Source organism: Neoarius graeffei, chromosome 14, assembly GCF_027579695.1.
Source record: "Neoarius graeffei isolate fNeoGra1 chromosome 14, fNeoGra1.pri, whole genome shotgun sequence".
Lineage (NCBI taxonomy): Eukaryota > Metazoa > Chordata > Actinopteri > Siluriformes > Ariidae > Neoarius > Neoarius graeffei.
Window position 1 is genome coordinate 69782021 of NC_083582.1, and position 25585 is coordinate 69807605.

General features: G+C 41.8%; 1 protein-coding gene across 1 annotated transcript in view; it reads right to left on the reverse strand.

The window, feature by feature from the left end:
- Positions 1-25585, reverse strand: part of dock1 (dedicator of cytokinesis 1) — a 742670-nt gene that overhangs the window by 511792 nt on the left and 205293 nt on the right. Inside the window, exons 17-18 of the mRNA XM_060940282.1 lie at positions 17703-17806; positions 10002-10185 (exon numbers count right to left, since the gene is read on the reverse strand). Of these exons, the coding sequence (XP_060796265.1) occupies positions 10002-10185; positions 17703-17806 (288 nt within the window). The remainder of the gene's footprint in view (positions 1-10001; positions 10186-17702; positions 17807-25585) is intronic.

Below are 25585 nucleotides of genomic sequence, written 5' to 3' on the forward strand. Positions count from 1 at the left end.
TGCAGGATGTTTGAATGCGTATGTAATGTTTGTTGTATGTGATTATTTGCTTATTAGATTTACAAGAAGTTTGTAATTTTACATTTTTTTTTTTTTTTTTTTACAAATGCAGTGTTTCCCCCAGCACTTTCCAGGCAAGGCGGCCGCCCTGGGTAACTCGACCGCCCGCCCTAGCAAGGTTCCAAGAAAAAAAAAAAATGCGTGCAAAAAAAAAAAAAAAAACCGAAGTGGTAATGCATTTCAGCGCAGGGACTGACAGCTAGACTAAACTGCGGCACCTAGTGGTTGGATATATTACTACGCCATATGTCCTCGAGGCCATATTTACAAACATTTTAATTTTAAATTCAACGGTTCAGCGGGAAAGTCGAGACGTTGCCATTATCATCGGTGGAATAAGAAGGTAAGTTGTATTTGTAACTGCTCATCTAAACGATGCATTTGCACTGTTACAGTGAAATTTAATTTTCATGTACTAATATAAGTAAGATAATATAATAATATAGCCTAATGCTATATAATGTTCATGTGCTAATATAAGTAGGCCTAATATAAATGTATTAAGGTAGGCAATATAAATTATGGCTGTAGGCTACATTCGTGGGACCCTTCCGTTATTTTTGTTGGTCCACCCAGCGAGATTACTCTCGTTGGGTCCACCGGAGGAAAACAGGGAATGGTCACGCAACTTTTTTTGTGGAAGGAAGGGGCAGCTATTTAGTCTGGATGTTATGAGAGAGGGTCATGCATTTTCCTCCTCAACAAAAGGGGAGGGTAATCATAGGCTAGATGGCAAAGCCAGACATTTTTCGCCGTTGCACACCAACATTCCTCTGATGGGCCGTAAATAAATTATAATAGTTAAAAAAAAAAACGATCTGTCCCAATGATTGCATGATTGATGCTAACTTGTTGCTTCCTTTCTTGCGTGCAGTAAATGGCAGGGAAACAACAAAAAATATCGGTTTGTTACTTTTTTCTTGCTGCTGTACTGAGAGCACTTTTATTGGCCAGGAAACCATTTTACCTCAGTTTTTGTAAGTAGTTGTGACATTTAATTTCAATAAATACCTATTTTACAGTTCTACACAGCTTTGTTATTATTGTAGTACTACTACCCCCCCCCCGGACTATCTGTGCAACGTGTGACGCGTTACGGCCCGACAACCCCCCCCGGACCAGGACCACTATCCGTGCCGCGCGTGATGCCCACCGAAGACTCACCACCTTGACTAAGCAATTTTCTGCGGGAAACACTGAAATGTATGCACGTGACCAGTGTTTACTTGCTGTACAAAATGTTTCCGTCTGTACGCTTGTATGCGATGATCTTTTTTTTAAATATATTACATTACAGGCATTTATCAGATGCTCTTATCCAGAGTGACGTACAACATACCCGGAGCAGTTGGGGGTTTAGCTGCCTTGCTTGAGGGCACTTTAGCCATTCCTGCTGGTCCAGGGAATCAAACCGGTAACCTTTTGGTCCCAAAACTGCTTCTCTAACCATTAGGCCATGGCTTCGTCATATATATAATAACCGCGAGTTGGCCTCGTGGTTAGCGTGTCCGCCTCTCGATCAGGAGATCGCGAGTTCTACTCACGGTCGGGTCATACCAAAGACCATCATAAAAATGGTACCAACTGCCGTCTGGCAAGGCACGCTGCAATACAGATGCGAGTGGGGAGTCAAACTCTTGCGGTTACCAGAGGACACGCCCCCCGCTGTAACCCTAGCTATGTAATAGGCGAGAGGCCGAGGGCTACGGAAACGGGGATCGGCGCCACCCTATGCGCCACATGGCGTGGAAAGGACTTTTCCTCATATATAATAACGTCTTGTTTTTTGCTACATTCTTTCTGTTGGACTCCAACAGTTTGAGAACGAGGCACTATATAAAATTACACATTTCATGTAAATCTTCTCACGTATAATCAGGTTCATGAAGATATTTACAGCATTGCTTATTTATGACAAAAAAAGTCAGACAGAACTTTGGAATTGCGAACCTGCAGCCCATGGAGACGGAAATGTGCAGATGAGATGAACCACATAAGAGGATCGAGCAAACCTGCTGAAAGTTTGCGTAAGGCGGAAAGAAAAAGCAAGACGCAGCAAGAAAGTAAGAAAGAAAATTAGCAGTCAGGGAAAGCTGTCGCACAGGATGGGTGCTGTCTGTCAGTCTTCATTTTGAAGCTGCATTAGCGCTGGCAGAAATGACTTGATTCTTTAATAAAAGCTAAATGGCGGCTCTCGTTCTTCCCTCGGGCTTCCTGATATTGTGCATTTAAGATATTACCGTAGCAAGCAGGCATCTACACACAAAGAGCCATCACACACACAAAACCATGCGCTCTCCTGCAGACTGCATTGATTTTCACCTGTACCACTGGCATAGAAGACACCAGGCTTAGTGCAGCTTAAGCAGCAGGGACCTCCAGCCCAATATGCTAATACGTGGGGGGGTGTGTAAGATTCAGAGATCCTCTCTGCTTGACACTCTCAGCACATCCATGACACAGCATGACCCTTTGTTTCAATGAAATGATGATCAATGCAGCTTCAGGAGCCAAAACAATCTCTCTCTCTGTCGAGGACGGCTGCAATTCAGCATGTGTACACGTGCGCCTGATGACATGGCACGGTGAAAGTCATCGCCAAAGTCCTCCGTGACCTTGTTACCGTCGGCAGCATGCCCGGCCCTTTCTCTTCATTAAAACGGCATGTAGACTGTGGCTCTGACTCTGGGGTCATATAACCCAGCAGGCCACCACAGCCACAGATCATTAGCACCGTGCTAATCAGCACGTAGGTCGGAAATGTGCTTTGGCACACATTTGGAAGTCTAGCTTCCATGTAGATGGGGAATCCTGACTGCCATCACATGGAAAAACATGTCATACACTGCACATTTCAATCAGCCAGCAGGGTGCACATGAAATAAAAACGTATCGCTGTGATGACATCCATCACGCAGCAGAAAAAAAAATAAAGAGAAAGATCAAGAGACAAGAAAAAAGAGATACGAAAAAAAAAGAGGAGAAGCAGGAGGGAAAGTCAGTCCTGCTCTGCTGCAATCCTTTTTACTGCATTCAGTGTGTGATCAGACTGTAATGATCTATACTTCCTCCTTCCCTCCTCACACTGTGCCTGGACTCCCCCTTCACTACCTTTATTTGTACATCCAAGTAGAAACACTGCAGAGCTTTGGGGAACACTGTGGCTGCTACTAAGGCCATCTGAACAAATTTTACTGTTTGAATACTACTATCTCTAGCCGCTTTATCCTGTTCTACAGGGTCGCAGGCAAGCTGGAGCCTATCCCAGCTGACTACGGGCGAAAGGCGGGGTACACCCTGGACAAGTCGCCAGGTCATCACAGGGCTGACACATACCCCTTTTCCACCAAATCAGTTCCAGGGCTGGCTCGGGGCCAGGGCTGGTGCTGGTTCACAACTCGTTCAACTTGCGAGCCAGCTGAGAACCAGTTTGCTTTTCCATAGCTCGCGGTGCTAAGGGAAGACACGTCATTATGTTGCTGTATACATCAGTTACGTCATTGTATACATCATTACGTCGCTGTATACGTCAGTTACGTCGCTACGTTTGCATAAACCTTGGCGCGAATATCGAAGCAAAAACAACACGGAAGAAGCAGCAGCAACAACAATAATAATAATGGATGATTTCGCGTTTGTACAGCTGCTGCTTCTCGTCGCTTAAAAATGGCGATCTTTCGCAGTCTTGTTATTGTTGTTGGTCTTAACAACTCCGCCGCCCCGCTGACGTAAGCGGTTCTTTCCTCTGGCCCAGCAGAGAGTTGGTGCTAGCCTGGAACCGGTTTTTCTGGCCCCAGAGCCAGTTCTTTGTCAGTGGAAACAGAAAACCCGGTTCCAAACTAAGCACTGGCCCCGAACCAGCCCTGGAACTGCTTTGGTGGAAAAGGGGCTACATAGACACAGACAACTATTCACACTCACATTCACACCTACGGTCAATTTAGAGTCACCAGTTAACCTAACCTGCATGTCTTTGGACTGTGGGGGAAACCGGAGCACCCGGAGGAAACCCATGCAGACACGGGGAGAACATGCAAACTCCACACAGAAAGGCCCTCGCCGGCCACGGGGCTCGAACCCGAACCTTCTTGCTGTGAGGCGACAGCGCTAACCACTACACCACCGTGCCACCCTGAATACTATTAGTATTTCTATAATATTTGTCAAATCATATGCAAAAAAAAAACCAAACATCCACATTTCAATGTTTGCGATCTCAGGATCTGCTTTTTCCAGACCACACTCTGCTTGACCTCAGTTTTTTTTTTTTGCTTGGGGTTTTTTGGCTAAGTGTGAAAGCCATTTCAAACCTGGGTCCAGCCCAGAAAATCGACCTCAATTAACACAAGTCAAGTCAAGTTTATTTGTATCGCGCTTTTAACAATAAACATTGTCGCAAAGCAGCTTTACAGAATTTGAACGACTTAAAATATGCGTTAATTTTATCCCTAATCTATCCCCAATGAGCACGCTTGTGGCGACGGTGGCAAGGAAAAACTCCCTCAGACGACATGAGGAAGAAACCTCGAGAGGAACCAGACTCAAAAGGGAACCCATCCTCATTTGGGCAACAACAGACAGCCTGACTATAACATTAACAGTCCTAACATAAAGTCAGCTTCGTTGATGCTATAAACCCCCCACCGACGGAAACCCGAGCGCAAAACCGTTCATGACAACCGCAGTCTCAAAGTCAGCAAGTCAACTGCAGTCCCCAGCCACAAAAGCACCACTGCAAGAGTCCAGAGCGTCCTCCAGGCACAACCCCCAACTGTCCACAAGGGTTTGGGCTTCACATTAAGGGAACTCCGTGGACATTGTGCCATGTATGAAAGCAATCCACTCCTGGGACCAGGCCTGGAATAATGTGGTTTGGCACATTGCTTCCTGTCTTTTATGTGTTTTTTTTTTTTACAAACCTGTGATGAGTACAGAATCGATCATGCACATTCAGACTCATCATGTAGATGCCTAATGGTAATCTAGGGCCTCCGATTTTCCGCAATCGCGGAAATTGGGGTCAGAAACGGAATTAGTGCTCAGAAACGGAATCTACAGAGCCCCTCTGGTGACATGGGTGGAAAAAAGAAAAAAATATTCCGTGGCCACGAGTTAATAACGCGTGGGAACGAGATCCTATTCCGTGGCCATGACTTGTTTAATGCGTGGGAACGAGATCCTATTCCGTGGCCATGACTTGTTTAATGCGTGGGAACGAGATCCTATTCTGTGGCCACGACTTGCTTAATGCATGGGAACGAGATGATTATTGGGTGGCCACGAATTAATAATGCGTGGCCATAAGATGATTCAAGTTCCAGCCTGATGGGATGATGTCCAGTTTTTGAGCGGCCGTCAATTGTGCAATAAATACAGGATTTATCCTGTATGATGAAATCTATAACTTCCCCGAGGTCAGCATATTGTCTACGTTTGACCCCGTGCTTTTTGAGCAGCCGAATTAAGTGTCTCTTGCTCAGAATTACTCCATGTCTAACTGCAAGTGATTTAAGGATATCATTATGATTCATTCCTAGATTAAAATAAAACGAAATCAGATCAAACTTGTCCATATTTGCGGCTGAAGCTACTGATGCCAGAAAGTCAACAGTCTCAGTGATGAAATGACTAACACTTCTCGTGGCCACGCGTTATTAATTTGTGGCCACCTAATAATCATCTCGTTCCCACGCATTAAACAAGTCGTGGCCACGGAATAGGATCTCGTTCCATGGAATATTTTCAAGCACAAAGGAACTCCTAATGCTGTATTATAATGGTGATCTTGAAGGCAGATTTTGAACAGTCAGATGTCCATTAGTAGTTTGCACCAAGGCTTTTCAGTTTAACATTATATAACAGCAACTGATTATTTTCATGATTTAATGGTTTATGTTCTTAAATAAGAAGTTATGTTCCGAAGAATGATTTTCTATATAAAAAGAGTTTGAAGACTTGTCCATTATTAAAAGAATAATTTACAGGCAAAATGTAAATTAAACTAATAATAGAGTTAACTGTTAAATAATTTGAATAATTTAAAAGTATATATTAAATGGACACTGTTACACACTATGTTAGACTTGTCGTTGCACTGAAAACATTGTAAGCATAACGAATAAAAGTTTGAAAAACATGGATAAAATGATAACGGAGATTGTTTTATTTAAATGTACATGTATAAAGAGTAAGGATAACCATAAAGGTATTAATATACGATATAAAGTTTTAAAGAAAATAGCAGGAGCCAGTCAACAATCAAGTTAACAGCACTAATTAACTACAGTCTTAAATAAATGAAAGAAACACATTTTCAGTGAAGTGAAATTTAGTGTTGATTCGAAGGTGCATTAAGATATTAGACTGTGTACAGAAAGTTTAAAGCTTTATATGAAGTTGTACTACAGCAGGCCAGTAAAGCAGGATTACAGGGATAGATGCACAAGGACAACAAACATGCAGATGCCTCCCAACACCAGTTACCTGAAACATAAAATTTCACGCATTTATTACATGTACTTAAGAATTCTGATTCTGAATTATGTATATGTTGAAAATCTAAAAATGCCAATTTAGTTGTCATTTGAGCATATAACAAACAAACTGTCTGAAACGGAATTAGCCTTTCTCTGAAACGGAATTTAATGTTTTTTGAAACAGAAAATAGGAGGCTCTAGTAATCCATCAAATCCCATTTCCCAACACGCCCATTACAAACATTAGATTTTATGCAGATTCTTCAGACGTCAGAGGATATTTAAATAAAAACAAATAGAAAATATTTAAGTACATCTTAAAACCAGTAGCATGGTGGTGTAGTAGTTAGCACTGTCGCCTCACAGCAAGAAGGCTCTGGGTTCGAGCCCTGTGGCCGACAGGCGCCTTTCTGTGTGGAGTTTGCAAGTTCACCCTGTGGCTGGGTGGGTTTCCTCCACAGTCTAAAGGCATGCGTTAAGTTAACACGGGGCAGCCATGGCCTGAGGTTGGGCTGAAGTGCCCTTGAGCAAGGCGCCTAAACCCCAACTGCTCCCCAGGCGCTGTAGCATAGCTGCCACTGCTCTGGGTATGTGTGCGCGCGCGCTCATTGATTCAAATGGGTTAAATGCAGAGGAAGAATTTCACTGTGCTTGAGTGTATGTGTGATAAATAAAGGCTGCTTCTTCTTCTCTTTTCTAAAACTATGATATCTTTTTCACTTTCTATGGATATATGCAGAATAAATAAACCTGAGGAGGTGTAACATGGCTTTATGTACAGTAAAGCTGAGTCACTTGTTACCACCTTAGTATTGATCATTCTGAATTTGCCAATGATTTATTTATTTTTTTTAATTTAGTTAAAGAACTATTATAGGTGACCATTTATAGCTTCATTTCTTGTTGTGGAACATCTGTACAAGTTAGTCCAAACTATCACTTACACTATAACAAATATGTCAAACAGAACTTAACCTCAAATGGCATCAGCAGGGACGCCTCCAGCATGGACGGCAACAAGTCTAGTCCTTCTTTCGACCAATCTGAGTGCCTGAAATACTCTTAAAATATACTTCGAACAGGAAGGAACTTGAACATTTCGGACCTTTAACCCAAGATGTTAAATTACATACCAAGACATTTCTATGGGAGCAAAAGTGGAACATTTCCGGTCTCATAAGTGTGTGTGTGTTGCTTTACATCACAAATTAAAGTTTGCTGAGGAGGTTGAGAACCTATACAGCTGGATGTCCTGAAACAGTCAGTTTTTCCCAAAACGGTTCATTCCAGAAATAGCAACGTGGTCTCACAGTGATCATAGGTAACTAGGAATATGCTCTAACGTCCTCCAAATACCCATTAACCCTGCCAGAGAGAAATAATGGGCAATGCTTGGTGAAATCCGTGGACCTCCTCATTGATAGAGGTCCAACCTCGCCCTTCCAAAAGTCAAACAAGGAAGTGGTTGTACGTCTCCTCTTGGCTTTAACTTTACAGTGACCTTGACCCTGACCGGATTGATTCGAAAACCGAATCAGTTCATCTGCTGGTTACCATGGTAATTCCATATAAATCCTAAAACGCTCAACGACTCATTCTTGAGAGATCATTCTAAAGATGGACGAACGCAAGTTCGACTATTTTTTTAGGGGGCGGGGCTGACTAGAATCCCTCTTTATACGGACCAAAACGCCCCAGCGCTCCATTCAAATCAATGAGGAGGTCCTGACAACACGACAATCCTGACAATCCTGACCGGATTGATTCGAAAACCGAATCAGTTCATCTGCTGGTTACCATGGTAATTCCATATAAATCCTAAAACGCTCAACGACTCATTCTTGAGAGATCACTCCTCAGATGGACGAATGCAAGTTCGACTTTTTTTTGGGGGGCGGGGCTGACTAGAATCCCTCTTTATACGGACCAAAACGCCCCGGCGCTCCATTCAAATCAATGAGGAGGTCCTGACAACACGAAAACATAATGCCTCTACCACCTACTCGGAGAGGCAGAAAACTTTGCTTCTTCTTTTCTCTATTGAAGCTAAAAAAATACTACTACTACTCCTGAGGACATTAAAGGGTCCAGCTCACCCTTCCCAAAGTCCAATTTGTTGTTTTTGTTTACGTGATCAAGTCTCTTGAACTTTCCAACTCCGTTAGCTCTCTTCGCATGCACTTGCCTAGCTAAATAATCTCCGCAAATTCACGGTTTGTGATACCTTCGAAACGCATCTCGTACTTTTTCTTCATCCACATGTCGTACGTGGAAGTTTTAGAACACAATATGCGGCCACCTTCGAGGCCGGTTCGGGTCCATTACAATGGAATAACTATATGAAAACAGGATGGATCCAAATTGAAAGGATTTAAAATATGACTACTTTCATAAAATATCTTCAATTTAATGTTAGAATTTTGACAATTTGATGTTATAACTGAGACTCCTTCCATATAGGGCAAGTTAAAGTCTCCTTGCAGAGAACATCATCAAATCAATAAGCTGTTTATCTTTGATAAATAACATTTTATTCTCTTTATTATTAACTGTTACCGTAGAAACAGTAACGTATGAGAATGAGCGCACTGTGATTAATCCTTTCAGCCAGCTCAACTGTCAGAGCCATTAAAAAAAAAAATGTAGGAAATCGACAGCACTGTGGTATAAGTGATTTTATAGGCACATTCATATTCAAAATCTTTGAAGCAATAAAAATCCACCCCCCCACAGTTTCAATTAACATCTCCATCGCAAGCATGATAACTCGTACACTATAACTCAGGATGTTGGCAGGATCAGGGTTTCGACTCCACTGTGTTATTTAAACTTTCACTAAACAGCTTTTGTGCGTCACGTCGTTTTATCTTCCTGCGCAGAACATTAGGCTACTTGGGATCAGTCCAAAACGCCCAGGGCATGCGTTACTGCAGCTGAAGATACACTCAGGCCAAATCTCTGTCCAGTCCTGTCCTAATGATCTGCTGCCTGCTTCCTCTCTCTGTGTGTGTAAATTCAGCAAAGCTCACACGCCTCGATCCCAGGCTACAGAACGGGATGCTCCTGTATTTAATAAGCCCAGGTTTCTTTAGCAGGGGAAATAAGGCATACACAGTGAGAGTGACAGGAGTAAAGCATCCCCTCCCTACCCTTCTCACATCTTTTGCATTCTTATCCTATTCTCGCTGCCTCTCTCGGTCTGTTTCTCCTCTCAACGGCCCCTGGCTGATTACTCTTACTGAAAAAACGGAGTGATAAATAGAGGGAATGGAAAAGGAGGGAGGAGGAATGAGAGGGAACGTAAATAGGAAAGGACAGTCAAGATAAAGAAAACAATCCCTCACTAGGCAGAATGAATGATAGATTAAGAAAGGAGAAGAACAGGAGAATGAAGAAGGATCGCTTTTTTTTCATCCAGACATGAAGAAAAGCCCTCCAGCCTGAGAAGAGCGGTGTGTGTCTTACCATTCTGTGTGAGCTTGGTGGAACACACCAGAGTGGCAATCTGGAAAGAGTCCTTGCTGATGGTACAGTTGCCCAGGGTCTGTGAGCTTTTGCCCGTGGGAAAATGGCCTTTCTCCTCTAGCTCGAGCTTGGTGGCTGGCAGGCTCAGATAGAGACAAGAGTCCTCCAGCTTCTTAGCTTCAGCCTGCAAACAGCAGCACAGAGAAATGAACACACACACGCAGCTAGTTTCACCAGGTGAATTTAAGTTTGCTTTACAACAATGCTCGAGAAATATCAGAGGACAGCACAAGTCGAGGAAAGTGGGGGCTCAAAGGTTAAGGCTCTGGGTTATTGATCAGAAGGTCAGGGATTCAGGACCCAGCACCACCACCAAGCTGCTGCTGTTGGGCCTTTGAGCAAGGCCCTTAACCCTCCCTGCTCCAGAGGCACTGCATCATGGCTGACCCTGCGCTCTGACCAACTTCCTAACAAGCTGGGCTATGTACAGAAAAGAATTTCACTGTGCTGTAATGTATACGGTCATATTAAAAAAATAATAAAGTACATCCCATGGAAATTGTAGCCTTTCCTCGAGATATTTAAACGAGCGAACATTTCACCCTTTTGATACAGTGCCTACAGATAAAGGTGATAAACAACAAGGAAAATTAGCTCTTCCAATCATTTATTCAACAAAAATATCAACAGATGCAATATTCTTCTGTGCAGAAAGTAGGTACATCCTTGGCTTCTGACGCTCGTATTGCCCACTTTAACAGAAATAACTTCTTGTAGGCGTTTTGCATAATTGTCCACCAGTCTCTGACATCGGCTTGCTGAAATTTTTTGACCACTCTTCCATGCAAAATTAATTTAGTTGTAAGATGTTTGAGGATTTTTTTTTTTTGCATGTACTGCCCTTTTCAAATCTCCCCACATTATTTCAGTGGGGTTCAAATCTGGGTTTTCACAAGGCCATTCCATAACCCTCCAATTCTTCTTTGTGAGCCATTCCTTGGTGGACTTGCTTGTTTGCTTAAGAATATCATCTTGCTGAAAGGTCACCTCCGGTTCAACTTCAAATTCTGAACAGATGACCTCTCATTACCTTCAAACACTCTTTGATATGATTCAGAATTCATTGTTGAATCAACGAATGCAAACTTCCCAGTCCCTGAGGCAGCGAAGCAACCGCAAACCATAACATTTCCACCACCGTGCTTCACAGTTGGTACCGTATGAGGTTCTTCTCCTGAAAAGCTGTCTTTGGTTTGGGCCACATGTGTGTACTCTTACTGTGGCTAAACAGCTCTACCTTTGATTCATCTATCCAGAGCACGTTATTCCAAAAGGCCTTGTCTTTGCCTACATGTTCACTGGCAAACTGTAGTCTTGCTTTAAATGTTCCTTTTGGACAGCAAAGGCTTTTTCCTGGTATGCCTCTCACGCAGGTCAAATTTGTCCAATCTCTTTCTGATTGTACTTTCACACCAACAGTTGAAAGAGAGTTACCTGCAGATCCACTGATGAAATTTTGGGGTTCTTGGAAACTTCTTTTAGCATCAAACAGCCTGCTCTTGGGCTGAATTTTGGGCTGAAAACTGTCAGTTGTTTGAAATCTACGCCACTTGTAGATGATTTTCCTAACAGTGGAATTACTTATTTCTAATCAATGTGGATCTCTTTTTAAATCCCTTGCCAGATTCATAGGCGTCCACAACCTTTTTTTCTGAGGTCCTTAGAGAGCGCTTTAGAACTTCGCATGAGGACACGACACACTTTAATAACAACGAGAACACCAGACCCTAGATGTCAGGTTTAAAGAAGACTGGCTCCACCTGCGCCTCCATTAGGTTTTAAATCAATGGTGCCTAATCTGGAACGACTGATTCTCATTTTATGAACTTGAAAGTGCAATAAATATACGGGTGTATTTTCTTTCTCCAGTGCGTCCTGACTTTTTTTTTTTTTAAATTATGAAAATAACCACAAATTGTCAATTTTGTCAAGTCAAGTTTATTTGTATAGCGCTTTTAACAGTAAACATTGTCGCAAAGCAGCTTTACAGAATTTGAGCGACTTAAAACACGAGCTAATTTTATCCCTAATCTATCCCCGATGAGCAAGCCTGTGGTGATGGTGGCAAGGAAAAACTCCCTCAGATGACATGAGGAAGAAACCTCGAGAGGAACCAGACTCAAAAGGGAACCCATCCTCATTTGGGCAACAACAGACGACATGACGATAACATTAACAGTCCTAACAAAGTCAGCTTCGTTGATGCTACGGTATAAACCCCCCACCGACGGAAACCCGAGCACAAAACCGTTCACGACAACCGCAGTCCCAAAGTCAGCAAGTCAACTGCAAGTCAATTTTGTGTGTTGCTTGTTGGAGTATATTAGGCATTATCATTTTCAGGGAATTTTTTAAGGAATTTTAAGCATCTCATTATCTCTAGCTGCTTTATCCTTCTACAGGGTCGCAGGCAAGCTGGAGCCTATCCCAGCTGACTACGGGTGAAAGGCGGGGTACACCCTGGACAAGTCGCCAGGTCATCACAGGGCTGACACATAGACACAGACAACCATTCACACTCACATTCACACCTACGGTCAATTTAGAGTCACCAGTTAACCTAACCTGCATGTCTTTGGACTGTGGGGGAAACCGGAGCACCCAGAGGAAACCCACGCGGACACGGGGAGAACATGCAAACTCCACACAGAAGGGCCCTCGCCAGTCACGGGGCTCGAACCCGGACCTTCTTGCTGTGAGGCGACAGCGCTAACCACTACACCACCATGCCGCCCCCAAATGAAATTCTTTCTCTGCATTTATATTGTACCATCTGGGGATATGAGCGCACACATACCCAGACATACCTGCTGTGCTGCAGCACTTGTGGAACTGTTGGGGGTTACATTTTTCCTGTTGCTTCAGAGAATCAAACCACCAACCTGTTGGTCCCAAAGCTGCTTCTCTAACCTTTTAGCCACAGCTTCCCATTTGTATCAAAGAGTACTTGTTTAAATATGTTGAGAAAAGTCTACAATTTCCATGGGATGTACTTATTTTTTCACATGACTGTATGCGACAAATAAAGGCTTCTTCAAGTAGGACATACAGCTAAAAACGTTATATAATATCTTCAAGATTTTGAGATTTGAGGTAATGATTAGCGTAAACCCTCATCTTTCTAGCAACCTTTTCCAGATGCTAGAAAGGTTCAGAAGGCGTCTGGTTGAGACTAGACTGGGACCCCATAGGACACTACAAAACAGAGTCAGTCATGCAAGCAAGACCATGTTCATGCAATGCATATACAACACTGACTCATCCTCAGTAACTCCCTGATCAGGGTCACAAAGGGTTAACTTAGGCTGCTAGTTTGTGCATTTGTGCTTTGGGAAAGGGAAGCAAATATAATTGTACGAAAATAGTAAAAGCAGGTACAAACAAAAGTAATAACTGCAGAAGCTGAATTAAATAACAGCCTCAGCAGTGCTGGAATGTTGAAGACAGGCTGCTGAAGAAACTGTTTAAAGCTGCTATAACTTAAGAAAAAATAATTAAGGGAAAACTCTACAGGCCGCGTTGTTATACAATGCACATCAGGGGGTGTGACGCGGCACAGCGCACAAGCAGAGTGGCGCTACCACCCACGAGGTGCATTATTTTCATATTACAGCACAATCTGGAGTGTGTTAATCAGCTTATACCCCAGAGATCTGCCAATGATTATCAATGTTTAATTTATTAATGAAAGACAGACACGTTAGAGCTGCAATAACTAGTCAATCTCCCCACACACACACACACGTACACCTTTTCCACCAACAGGGAATGGGTTCCGTTCTGGCTCATGCACCAAATTTTGAACTGTTCAAGGGGTGGGTTTTCCAAAACCGTCTTAACTAGGAGAGAGTGTTCATTGTGATGCTCGTGCTACCATTTAATGATGATCTTTGTGCTACAACACTTTTAGGAAACCCACCCCAGAGCATTTTGATCAAAAATAAATTGGTTTGGAACCTGAAAAGTTGGTTCCCAGCTGGAACCAAAAGGCATCTTGGTCCCCTTTTCCACCAAATCAGTTCCAGGGCTGGTTCAGGGCCAGTGCTGGTTAACAACTCGTTCAACTTGCGAGCCAGCTGAGAACCAATTTGCTTTTCCATAGCTCGGGGTGCTAAGGGAAGCCACGTCATTACGTCACTGTATACGTCAGTTACGTCGCTACGTTTGCATAAACCTTGGCGCGAACATCGAAGCAACAACACCACGGAGAAGAAGCAGCAGCAGCAACAACAACAACAATAATGGATGACTTCGCGTTTGTACAGCTGCTGCTTCTGGCTTTACGGTGCTTCATTGGGATCAGAAAACGGCAGATTCAATATGTTTGTGTTGATCGACAGGTTTTGAGTGGATGGCGATTACGTTCTAGGAGACGGGTAATAACCTAATAACATTTTGACTCTTACTTACACTGAATGTGAGATGGTTATGTTAGCCTTTGTTATGAGCTAACGTTAGCCGGTGTTATGTCGGCTTTGGCGGTCTTGCTATTGTTGCTGGTCTTAACAACTCTGCCCCCCCCCGCTGACGTAAGTGGTTCTTTCCTCTGGCCCAGCAGAGAGTTGGTGCTAGCCTGGAACCGGTTTTTCTGGCCCCAGAGCCAGTTCTTTGTCAGTGGAGACAGAAAACCCGGTTCCAAACTAAGCACTGGCCCCGAACCCGCCCTGGAACTGCTTTGGTGGAAAAGGGGCATGGGTTGTTCCCCACCAGTGCAAACTGTTATGACATCAGTGGGCGTGTCATTAGTTTGGTGTTTCTAAGTTGTCTAATTAGTAGCTGGTCCATGCTTGTTATTTTGGATGAAAACAAACGTCTACAATAATAGAACAAAAGCTCACAGGTCATTGATGAGATCCGTCATTTTGCTACGATTGTTTACTTCCCTTTTTGCATTGCGCAATAACCTCTATTGATAACGCATCCTTGAGTACAAGGGTTCTGCTCAAAACTGGTGCAAACATGGGCTGGTTCGCTAGCTGGCACCAAAGTTCAGAGAATCCTGAATGGAACCGGTTCAAGAACCCGTTCCCCATTGGTCAAAAAGCGGTATGTCAGTATTTCTGTGTGTGTGTGTGTGTGTGTGTGTGTGTGTGTGTGTGTGTGTGTGTGAGAGTGAGAGAGAAAAAGAGAAAGAAAGCACTCACAACTGAGACGCCATCCATAAATGTTAAATAAATCTATAATAAATTATCACATCCACGATTATATGGTTTACTTTGTTGGGGGGAAAAAAACCCACACACTTTAAGCATCCACAGCACAAGTACCTGTGTATGTGCTGTTACCATAGAAACAATACCACATTAGAACAAGAGCATGAATACAAACCCGTCGCTGATGTTGCAGACAGAACTTCTGTCCCATTCGTGCCGTTATATAAAAATAATCCGCAACTTCTAACCAATCAGATTCGAGCATTCAACCACATCGCGGTGCATTATTAACATGAACTAGCGTATCTTTATTTTGTCGAGAGACCACGCTGAGCTTTACTGCTTAAACGTCTGAATTAGTGAAAACGTGTGTGAGAGCCAGGGACTGACCATGGATTGTGGAATCAAATTTCAAAGTCCAAAGTCATTCAAACCGGAGCCAGTCCTGTAAACCCTTTTTGATTTTTTTTCTTTATAAATACAGGGTGTTTCAAAAAAAAATTTATATTATTTGAGATGTAAACATCCCAGAAACTACATAATCGAGGCAAATGAAACTGAACAGGCTTAACTCTTTACCCCTTAATGACGACCCTGTGTATATCCCATAATGACGGCATATGACGCCAGCGTGTATGCACCATAATGACGACATTTGACAACTCTGAATTTGCCTCTACAAACATATTTTATCCTTTACAGGTATCCCAGGTGAATACTTATGATAAAATGTATGAATTTTGAAAAGATAATTGAACATTATATAAAGCATTTTTGTAAATTTGCAGTAATCATTTATTCTACACCATGAGAGATGAATTCTTCATGTAAAATGTGAAGATTGGTTTCCACACAGGTATTACTCACCTTTCAGACACTACCTGTGAGTTGGTGAATGTTGAAACATAATTTTGAGTGATTTTTGTATTGAGTCATGCCCTCTTTTCAAAAATGTATGATGTGTCATGATTGTTCTAACATAATGAAGGAGAAAACTGATATGAACAAAACCTTGTCTTTAGACTTTCTTTCTTGTAAATATGTTCTAAGGGTGAACAGTATAAGGGTGGCTGTAGCAACTGCTTTAAGGGGTAAAGAGTTAATGTTGAGCGGTATAAGATTTATTCCTCAAAATTTGAATGAACGATTTCACAAATTTTCAACATGCGTGCCTAACTCTAACCCAGCCTTCCTCTTTGAACTTTCTGTGCCGTGTCCAAATCTGCATTTTAGTTGGTTCATTTTTAGAGAATTCGCTCATAAGTGCACGCTGCACAGTGTTGTTCGACTGTGTTCGAGCGTACTCTGAAGGCCAATTTATGCTGACAACCCAGTCCTCGCAGACGGTGTTGCAGATGGTGTCTGCGTAGCCCCCCCCCACCTTCGCAGACGCTCTGCGTGCACCTCCCAAAAATTGTGACCACCGCAGAAGCCTCGCAGACAGCGTCGCAGACAAGAGGGCTCTGATTGGTCCACTCTACATCCGCTGTACACGCACTTCCGCTTCCCTACTTTCCTGGTTTGGTTTGTTTTCACGGCCACCATTTTTAAAAACACGAGCGAAGATGGAGCAGCATGAAGAGCGGTTGATCGAGGAAGTGAGGAAGTACGTACATCTATACGACTCCAGTTCTAGTCATTATAAGTAACCGGAGGATAAACACTCCACTAACCACACCCACCAACTACTCCTAGCGATTTCGCGCCCCCTTGCGTCGTGGCGGTGAATAACATTGCGCACGCCTATTACTCCCCGCTCAACGATAAATTATAACTGTCTGCGAAAAGCTATCTGCGAAAGCCTTGTCGCAAGAACATGCAGAGCCCTTGACACGCACACAATGCCTTTTCTTTTCCAGTGAATGGCATTTCTGTACCTAAAAAGATAAAACATTAAACATAAAATTTTGACCGGTTTCAACACATGCTGTTAAATTTTGAGGTCAACTGAACGAGAACTGGCAAAGTTATTAGATTGTGAAATTATATTTAAAAAAAAATTTTTGAAACACCCTGTACATATTAGTGAGTTAGTCCTGCCTAGTCTCATGATACATTACACCACGAGCAACAAGTCAAATTGAGTCTCATGCTAATTCCAATTCACCGTCTTAAAAAAAAAAAAAAAACGTCCTGAGCTCAAGGAGACTGCAGACTTTGATACAGATGAGATGAGGCAGATGACGGGAAGAGATTTAACACTAACGACAAGTGTGCATCCTCACAGCTGATTAGCATAACTCAATAGGGATATGCCCAGGGCAGACTCAGCATAATTCTGCTATTTGATATGCATAAATGCAGAAGCAGAGGCCCTTAAAAGCTTAATTGTTTAATGATTGCAGGGTCAAGGGCTAAACAGCATTAGGTCAGCATGACCAGGACTAGCAGACTCGATACACTTTTCACATCACCAAGAGTGTGAACAAACTGAAATACTAGTCACTCTGTATGTGTGTGTGCACGCGTGTGCGTGTGCACCAGTTACCTTGTAGACAATAAGATCGTGTTCTCCATCCCTGAGTGTTGTGCCGTCATATCTCATCAGCTTCACAAAAGACAAGGCAAAGATCTTCTCTGAACGGTCTTTGTCTGCATGAGCAATAGAGAAAGAAAGACAAAAACACACACATATATTGGTATGGTACCATGAGAGCCCCATGTATATGCACAAACAGGAACGACTATTTCAGTAGGGGGTCTGTAGGGACAATGGCAAGCTTTTAAAAGCCCAGCTGTACGAGTGGACGCTTTTCCAGCACATTTTAGATCCTTACACTCAAAGGTTTGTAAGCAGTTTTTGTTAAAGGGATACCAAAACTGTACAACGAACACTGAAAGTGAGTCTAACAATAAAGGATGAAAAATGACGAGGCCAACATGAAAACAAACGCAGCATGTTGGGGTTCTCCAGTACAGAATACACAGAAGGATGTCGATCAGGACTATTTTGCTCAAAATCGACACCACGATTATTATAATTAAGCCAATTAGAAGTATTAGAAGCAACATTTCTGCCTTAACACAAACTCTGCTTTTACATTTTACATAAGCCTTAATTTCTGACAAACAGTATAAATAAATATTGACAAAAATGAAAGTCATTTTTTAAATTATCCACAATTTATTCCATTAATCTGTAACTACTTGTGACAAACTCTATGCATTTTTGTGGCTACTGCCTCATAGAAGCGAAGCGAGGCAGTAGCCATTATGTCATCGTGTTGTAAAAATGTAAGAATGAGTGTAACAGCGAAACTTCGTAACCAATCAGCGCTTATCCTGATCGAGTTCGATTACCCGTTCTACTTCTTGATAAACTTTGGAACCAATCAGAACCAGAAACGAAATAAGATAAACCTTGTTATAATGGGGGGGTGTTATTTTAAGAATTTTGACTTTTCCGTGTTTTACCCCCCCCTAGAAATATGGAGATGGTCCATCTATGTGGGAAAATGTCAAATTTAATTAAACTGAACCTTGCTAACCCCCCTGTACATACCCTCTGAAAGTCTCCATTCTTACAATATAACAAAATACATTACAGTGCTGTTTGATATTAGAATGCTGATTTTTTTAATGTTTTAAAGTTATCGATGAATGCGAACCTCTTGAGGTATGCCACTAGGTACGACTACAACATTTTCAGTGCAGATGATCATTATTTTAAGGTAATAAGCTTAGTGGTAAGTAACTTTACATTCAAGTAAATAAAACGTGGTAATTCTGCTCTTTTTCAGCAAGTTTTAAAGTTATTGATGAATGTCACACTCTTCAGTAATACCTCAAATATGAACTATTTTTAAGCACAGAGGATCATTACTTAAGGTTACTAATTTAGTTTTAAGAACCAGTATGCACAAATTATTCATATCTGAATTATATCTCAGGGTTTCCCCAGGTTTGACCACCATAAATTTAAGACTAAGACCTTTTTAAGACCACTTAAATGAGAATTAAGACCTACATTGCACCCACTATGCGGTCGTAGAACACCAGATCAAATTCACAATAATGACAAATGTTTCAAGTAAAAATACTTTTATTATAAAAGCTATATACAGGGGCAGCACGGTGGTGTAGTGGTTAGCGCTGTCGCCTCACAGCAAGAAGGTCCGGGTTCGAGCCCCGTGGCCGGCGAGGGCCTTTCTGTGCGGAGTTTGCATGTTCTCCCCGTGTCCGCGTGGGTTTCCTCCGGGTGCTCCGGTTTCCCCCACAGTCCAAAGACATGCAGGTTAGGTTAACTGGTGACTCTAAATTGACCGTAGGTGTGAATGTGAGTGTGAATGGTTGTGTGTCTATGTGTCAGTCCTGTGATGACCTGGCGACTTGTCCAGGGTGTACCCCGCCTTTCGCCCGTAGTCAGCTGGGATAGGCTCCAGCTTGCCTGCGACCCTGTAGAACAGGATAAAGCGGCTAGAGATAATGAGATAAGAAGTTATATACTTAAAAGTCATTATGTTCATTGCTTGTCAAATCTTCACATTCAAGCCAAAAAACAAGTCTAAACCTGGACGAAAGGAGCACAACGTAGGGTCCACGTCATGGCCTTAAAGGTACACAAAAATGCAGTAGGCATACCAACACATTAATGCCAAAGGTGTGCACTCACCAGTCAAAAAGCCAAACTGAGGGCCTAACTCGAGGCCTAAAGAACTGTCTCTGAACTAATTATGACCATGCACCCAGAGATGATACTTAAAATAAAGTGATGTGGGTATATTTTTTTTAAAAATAAAATATCAAAATAGTCACAAACTCTCTGTCTTAGTTTCCCAGTACTTGCTTCAACCATTTTACATTTTGTACCCTTGTAAACAAGGGAGGGAGAGAGATACAGAGGGGCATAGATAGAGAAGAGACGAGGGGGATGGATGGATGGATGGATGGATGGATGGATGGATGGATGGATGGATGGATGGATGGATGGATGGATGGATGGATGGATGGATGGATGGATGGATGGATGGATGGATGGATGGATGGATGGATGGATGGATGGATGGATGGATGGATGGATGGATGGATGGATGGATGGATGGATGGATGGATGGATGAGAGGTAAGCCTAAAGTCTCTTAAAGGTGCACAAAAATGCAATTGGCGTACCAATACATTGGTACAATGGTGTGCACTCACCATGGGTGCAGATCCCGGGGGGACATGACCCCCCATTTCTGAAAAACATGAATTGTCCCCCCCAATAAAAATCCCCTAAATTATTAAAAAATTGTACAAACAAATGTATTTTCAGACAAATGATTCCCTGTGCAGTACTTTTGGAATGATGTGGCAAGCCTCTTCAAAGTGTTTTTTGCCTGTATGAGTTGCATACGGGCAAAAAAAAAAAAAAAAGAAATCACTTGTCCCCCCCCAATCCTGACATCGGATCTGCACCCCTGGCACTCACCAGTCAAAAAGCCAAACTGAGGGCCCAACTCAAGGCCTAAAGAACTGTCTCTAAACTAATTATGACTATGCACCCAGAGATGATAAACAGACAAACTCTTTGTCTTAGTTTCCCAGCATTCAACTTGCTTCAACCATTTTACATTTTGAAGAATAAAAAGAAATGTAAATACTTCTAGTAAACAAGGGAGGGAGGGAAGACATAGATGTGGAGGTGGATAGATAAGAGACACAATGAGATAACTAGATAGATAGGAAAGAGGTATACAGATGGATAAGAGATTGATAGGAGAGAGCGATAGACATAATATAGATAGATAACACAGAGTGGTAGACAGACATACTGTAAGAGATAGATAGGAGAGAGGAGAGGAAAGATAAAAAGATATAGATAATCCACCACTTGCCTCGTTAACGTCTTTGACCAACTCCTTTGTTATATAAGGAGCAAGACCGAATTTTGTTATGCAAGACGTTTTGTTTTTCCACAGGAGAATGTTGTAGCGACTTCCGAGTCTGGGAACATAGCCTTAAAGAGTTCGCTTATGCCCTCATTCGAGCTGTATGAGTGGTAGGGCTGAACGATTTTAAGAAAAAATTGAATTGCGATTTTTCTGGCAGATATTGCGATTTCAACCACGATTTTTTTTTCTTTAAATCAAGTTTCAGTGCAAATTAATTAATACAATGAATTCCATAAAGCTAATGCAAGAATGAAAACTGAGGTCAACAGATTTCAAATGTAGGCCTGTTTATTAACATTCAGTGCCTGAGGAACAAGTTATAGTAACTTAAAATAAAAATAAAAAGAGAGCCATCTTTCTTAAGTAAACTTTTGCTTCTTTTACTTTTCCCATCTACAACATATCAGACATAAAAAAAGGTTGATCAATGGCTCAGCAGCATCAAAATATTGCACTTTTGTAAAAGAATGTACATAAGCATTATAAATTATAACTAGAGCCAACAATTCCCCTGTGGGAAATAAGAGTGATGCAGTGGCTGTAGCAGTCGCTATTGCAGGGCCCCTCCCTCCTGTGTGTGTGAGAGCGCGCGAGCGATCAGCCCCTCCCCCACCCGCGCGCTCAGACACAGACAGAGAAAGCGTAGTTTCTCCTCACAGTGCTCCCTCCAAACAACGGGGATTTACACGAAAACGGAAGGAGATATTCACAAAATTCTTTCACACTGAGTGCCACAAGGCTTTCCTGAACGTAATTTTTTGTCTGTAGTGTAAAAAATGAGGACAATTTATTGACGAAACAAAACATGGGTCAGTAGTTTAGGAGCACTGAGAAAAAACGCGGCTTTGACGATCCCAAAATCGTGTTGTCTGAGATCACGATTTTCGGTCGAAAACGATAGATCGTTCAGCCCTAATGAGTGGTGTTCCGTAATTGTTTTTAAAATCCAGAGCACCTCTGCCCGAAGTGTCGGGGTTCCACCGACACCCATCATGCCACTGCTCGGCCCTTGTGTTATTGCTAGCCTTGCCGATGATGTCTGGCTTGGCTGATGCTGCTGACATTCGACAGTGGTGCTAGTGCCAACTCCAGGTGCATTCGGAGATTGAACCGTGCAGAACTGAGCGATGGGCTGGTGGCGGTGGAGGGCAGATGCAATGTGCTTTGAGCTCTTCATGTGAGACTCTAAAGCGAAATGACCTATAGTGGACAACTTGAAGGTCTTTCGACAAACAACATCTTACTTCAACGTCGCTTCCAGGAACCTCCCTCACCCAATCACGATATCTTTCATCTGAAAGCCACTGCTGATTAAAACGACACTTCCCCATGCTGTGATTCGCGGAGTCTCCTCTCCACCGCGGACTCCGACGATTGCGCCGGCGCGAAAATGTATCAATATTATTTCTTTCTTTGCGCATACTCCAAGAAATTCACTGATGTTACGCAAAACCCACGTTTTCACATTGTAGAATAGTACGAGTAAATTTAAGACCTTTGTTTAAAAAATTAAGACTTGAGCAAAGCAATTTAAGACTTTTTAAGGCCTTAATTTTGGAACATTAAATTTAAGACTTTAAGACTTTTAAGACCCTGCGGCTACCATGTATCTCCCAATGTATTAAATAGTAATTATTTGTATTCTTGCAGGTAAATAATGGCTTCTGTTGCAACACGGTCAAAAGCTAAGAAGATACTAGGTGTAGCAGAGTACATAGAACAGGCTGAGTTCCCTTCTGGGATGCTTCCAACAGGGAAGGACATCATTCAGAATATGCTCTATCTGCTGCGGCCGAAGCGTGCTGGTCAAGCACAGAGATCCAGGGATGCTGCTGCTCAGTTGCTGGCAGAACTTGTTCAAGAGCACTGGTTATTTTCTAACTTGTACACCATCCACACCAGACATATAAAGAAGCATATCTTGAAACTTTACGGAGAATTTGTTACTCTGATTCAAACCCGTAAACAGAGACAAAATGAGGGTTTCTAACAACTCTTTTTGTGAGAAATAAATGTTATTACTGTGATTTTTGATGTTATATTTAAGAGTTATTTCCGTTAAGGAATGCTTATATTAGTGAAAAAGGCAGTTTTTGACTATTTGGAGGGGTTATTAACTTCAGAGGGTATGTACAGGGGGGTTAGCATTTTTCAGTTGGCCAAATATTGGTATTTCCATACTTGGGTAGATCATCTCCATATTTTGGAGGGGGTAGAAAAAAAATTTTTGGTCTAACCCCCCCAGTTATAATTCCATAGTATCGGAAGATAATCGGCAGATAAAAAGATAAACGAAATTCACCTCATGGTTCGCCAAGGCTACGGATTCGATATCGAGTAAGTGGGGTTTATTTGAAGAAAATTTACCTTTGGATTATCACAGCTTTTGTTTGGTCCTTATGAAAGGTAAAATGAAAGGTATTGTACTGTTTTTTTTTAGCTTTTGGGCAGATATATTGAGAAGCCGATATCAAACTTCTGCTTTTCGCTTTAATTTTTTTTTAGTGTCTTTACACTACACTTGTGAAACAAAATGTGCTCATTAGTACCAAATAATGCTTCTAAGACGATTCATGAACAAGTGCTTTCTTTCTTACTATTTTGAAAATAGATCTAGTTCACAGCACTGAATTTCGAACAAAACACAGTAAACAAAATTGGTAACCAAAATACTCCAAGCCCTGATGCTGCTCACAGCTTGGTGATGCTTGCAAGAGATGAGGTGAGTAGAATTAATAACATGCGTATATGCGATATTTACTGTATGGACATGGGATCAGAAAACTATTTTATTTATAAGCAGTAGCCACACGGACCCATAGGGTACCTTTTTTTTTTTTTTAAACATATACCATAGTGCTTGTTTTATTACAGTTTAATCACTAAAAAATGATGCAGAATAATTAACCTGGTAAGTTAATTAGTCAGCAAGTACATACATAAGTAAAGAAGGAAGTCAGTATTAGTAAGAAGCCAAATATACTTCCACAGACGTGTGCATGGGTGTCTCCTAGGTATACTCGATTTTCTGCTGAACAAGTACGTGTTTCTGAACACACGCGCACTACACCTTTATGGAATACTCACCTCACTTACCGGGCGCAGCAAAGAGCGTGGTCTGAAAGTAAGACAATTCCCCAAATGAAATAAAAACAAGAACACATGCTCGGCAGTGTGTAACTCATGATGACAGCAGCTTCTGTAGTTTAATGCTGATATTTCACACTTCGACTACTCTCACCCACTGGACGACATATACACGGTCAGTTTTACACACGTGTAGTCAACGTGCCGATTCCACGTGGACACAAAATCTGTACAGGCTGTGCGCGCTGAAGAATACTTGGACCTCAAGTCAATAAAGGGTTGTTTTACAATCAGGGTACAAAGTTTGTTTCACAGGGGTCCAAAATTCAAATTAATTCAAACTGGTTCTTGTACCAGTTTTTAAGTGAAGGACAAGTTAAAGAACAGATTTCAGGTAATTTTTTGACATGTGTGTATGGTAGTTTTGTGTAATCTGCTATAAGATAAAGAAGATTAAGTGTAGCTTTAAGCAGGGCTGGGAGAAACAAATGAAGTGATTCTCGGAGAGGACTTTTTTTTTTTTTGACAATTCAGAATCCATGACTTCCATAGTGCTTTTAAATGTAAGGCTGTAAGCTTTGTGTTAGTTGTCTCTAATATTTATGTCCCAATATCTTGACCACATTTTAGGATGAAAATAATCATTTTAGATATGTTATTTTATATTGAAAAATTAGCTGTCTCGGAGAGGACTTTTTTTTGACACAATTCCATACTAATTTGATCAAAATAGTCTGAAAACTTACTGGCATTCAACATTAAAACTTGACTGTTTCCAATGATATGGAACCAAATATGTGTTTTATGGTATAAAGAATGATTTAAGTGCATCCCTTTTGGAGCTACCTGTGGTCAAAAAAAGCACTTTTTCTAAATTACACGAGTAATTTTGCTAAATATGACACATATTGCCATACATTCACCAAAAATAACGTTATCACCACATTTTTTTTGCATGGTAAATAGAGCTATCACAGGGCTACAATAAACAACCAAGTTTATTTAGTCAAGCCTTTTGATATTGAAGATAATAAGTGTTAAATGTGATTTTTAGCTTGCGTACCCTGATTGTAAAACAACCCTAAACACAGTCAGTAAAGTAAGCAAGCCTCCTCTCCGAGAATCACTTCATTTGTTTCCCCCAGTCAATATAGTAAGCCAATAAGAAAACCAGTAAGGAACTTGGTAACTAAGCCATTAAGTACAGTAGGCAAGTAAGCCAATAAATAAGTACACAAGTCAGGAAGTAAAACAGTAAGGAATCAAATCAAAGAGCAAACCAGTAAGAAAGCTAGTAAGCAACTAAGTAAGCCATTAAGTAGTGTTGTAGTACTTGAGACCAGTCTCACAACCACTTTTTGAAGGTCTCGGTCTCGTCTCAGACTCGGCCTCATTTTTACTCGGTCTTGTCT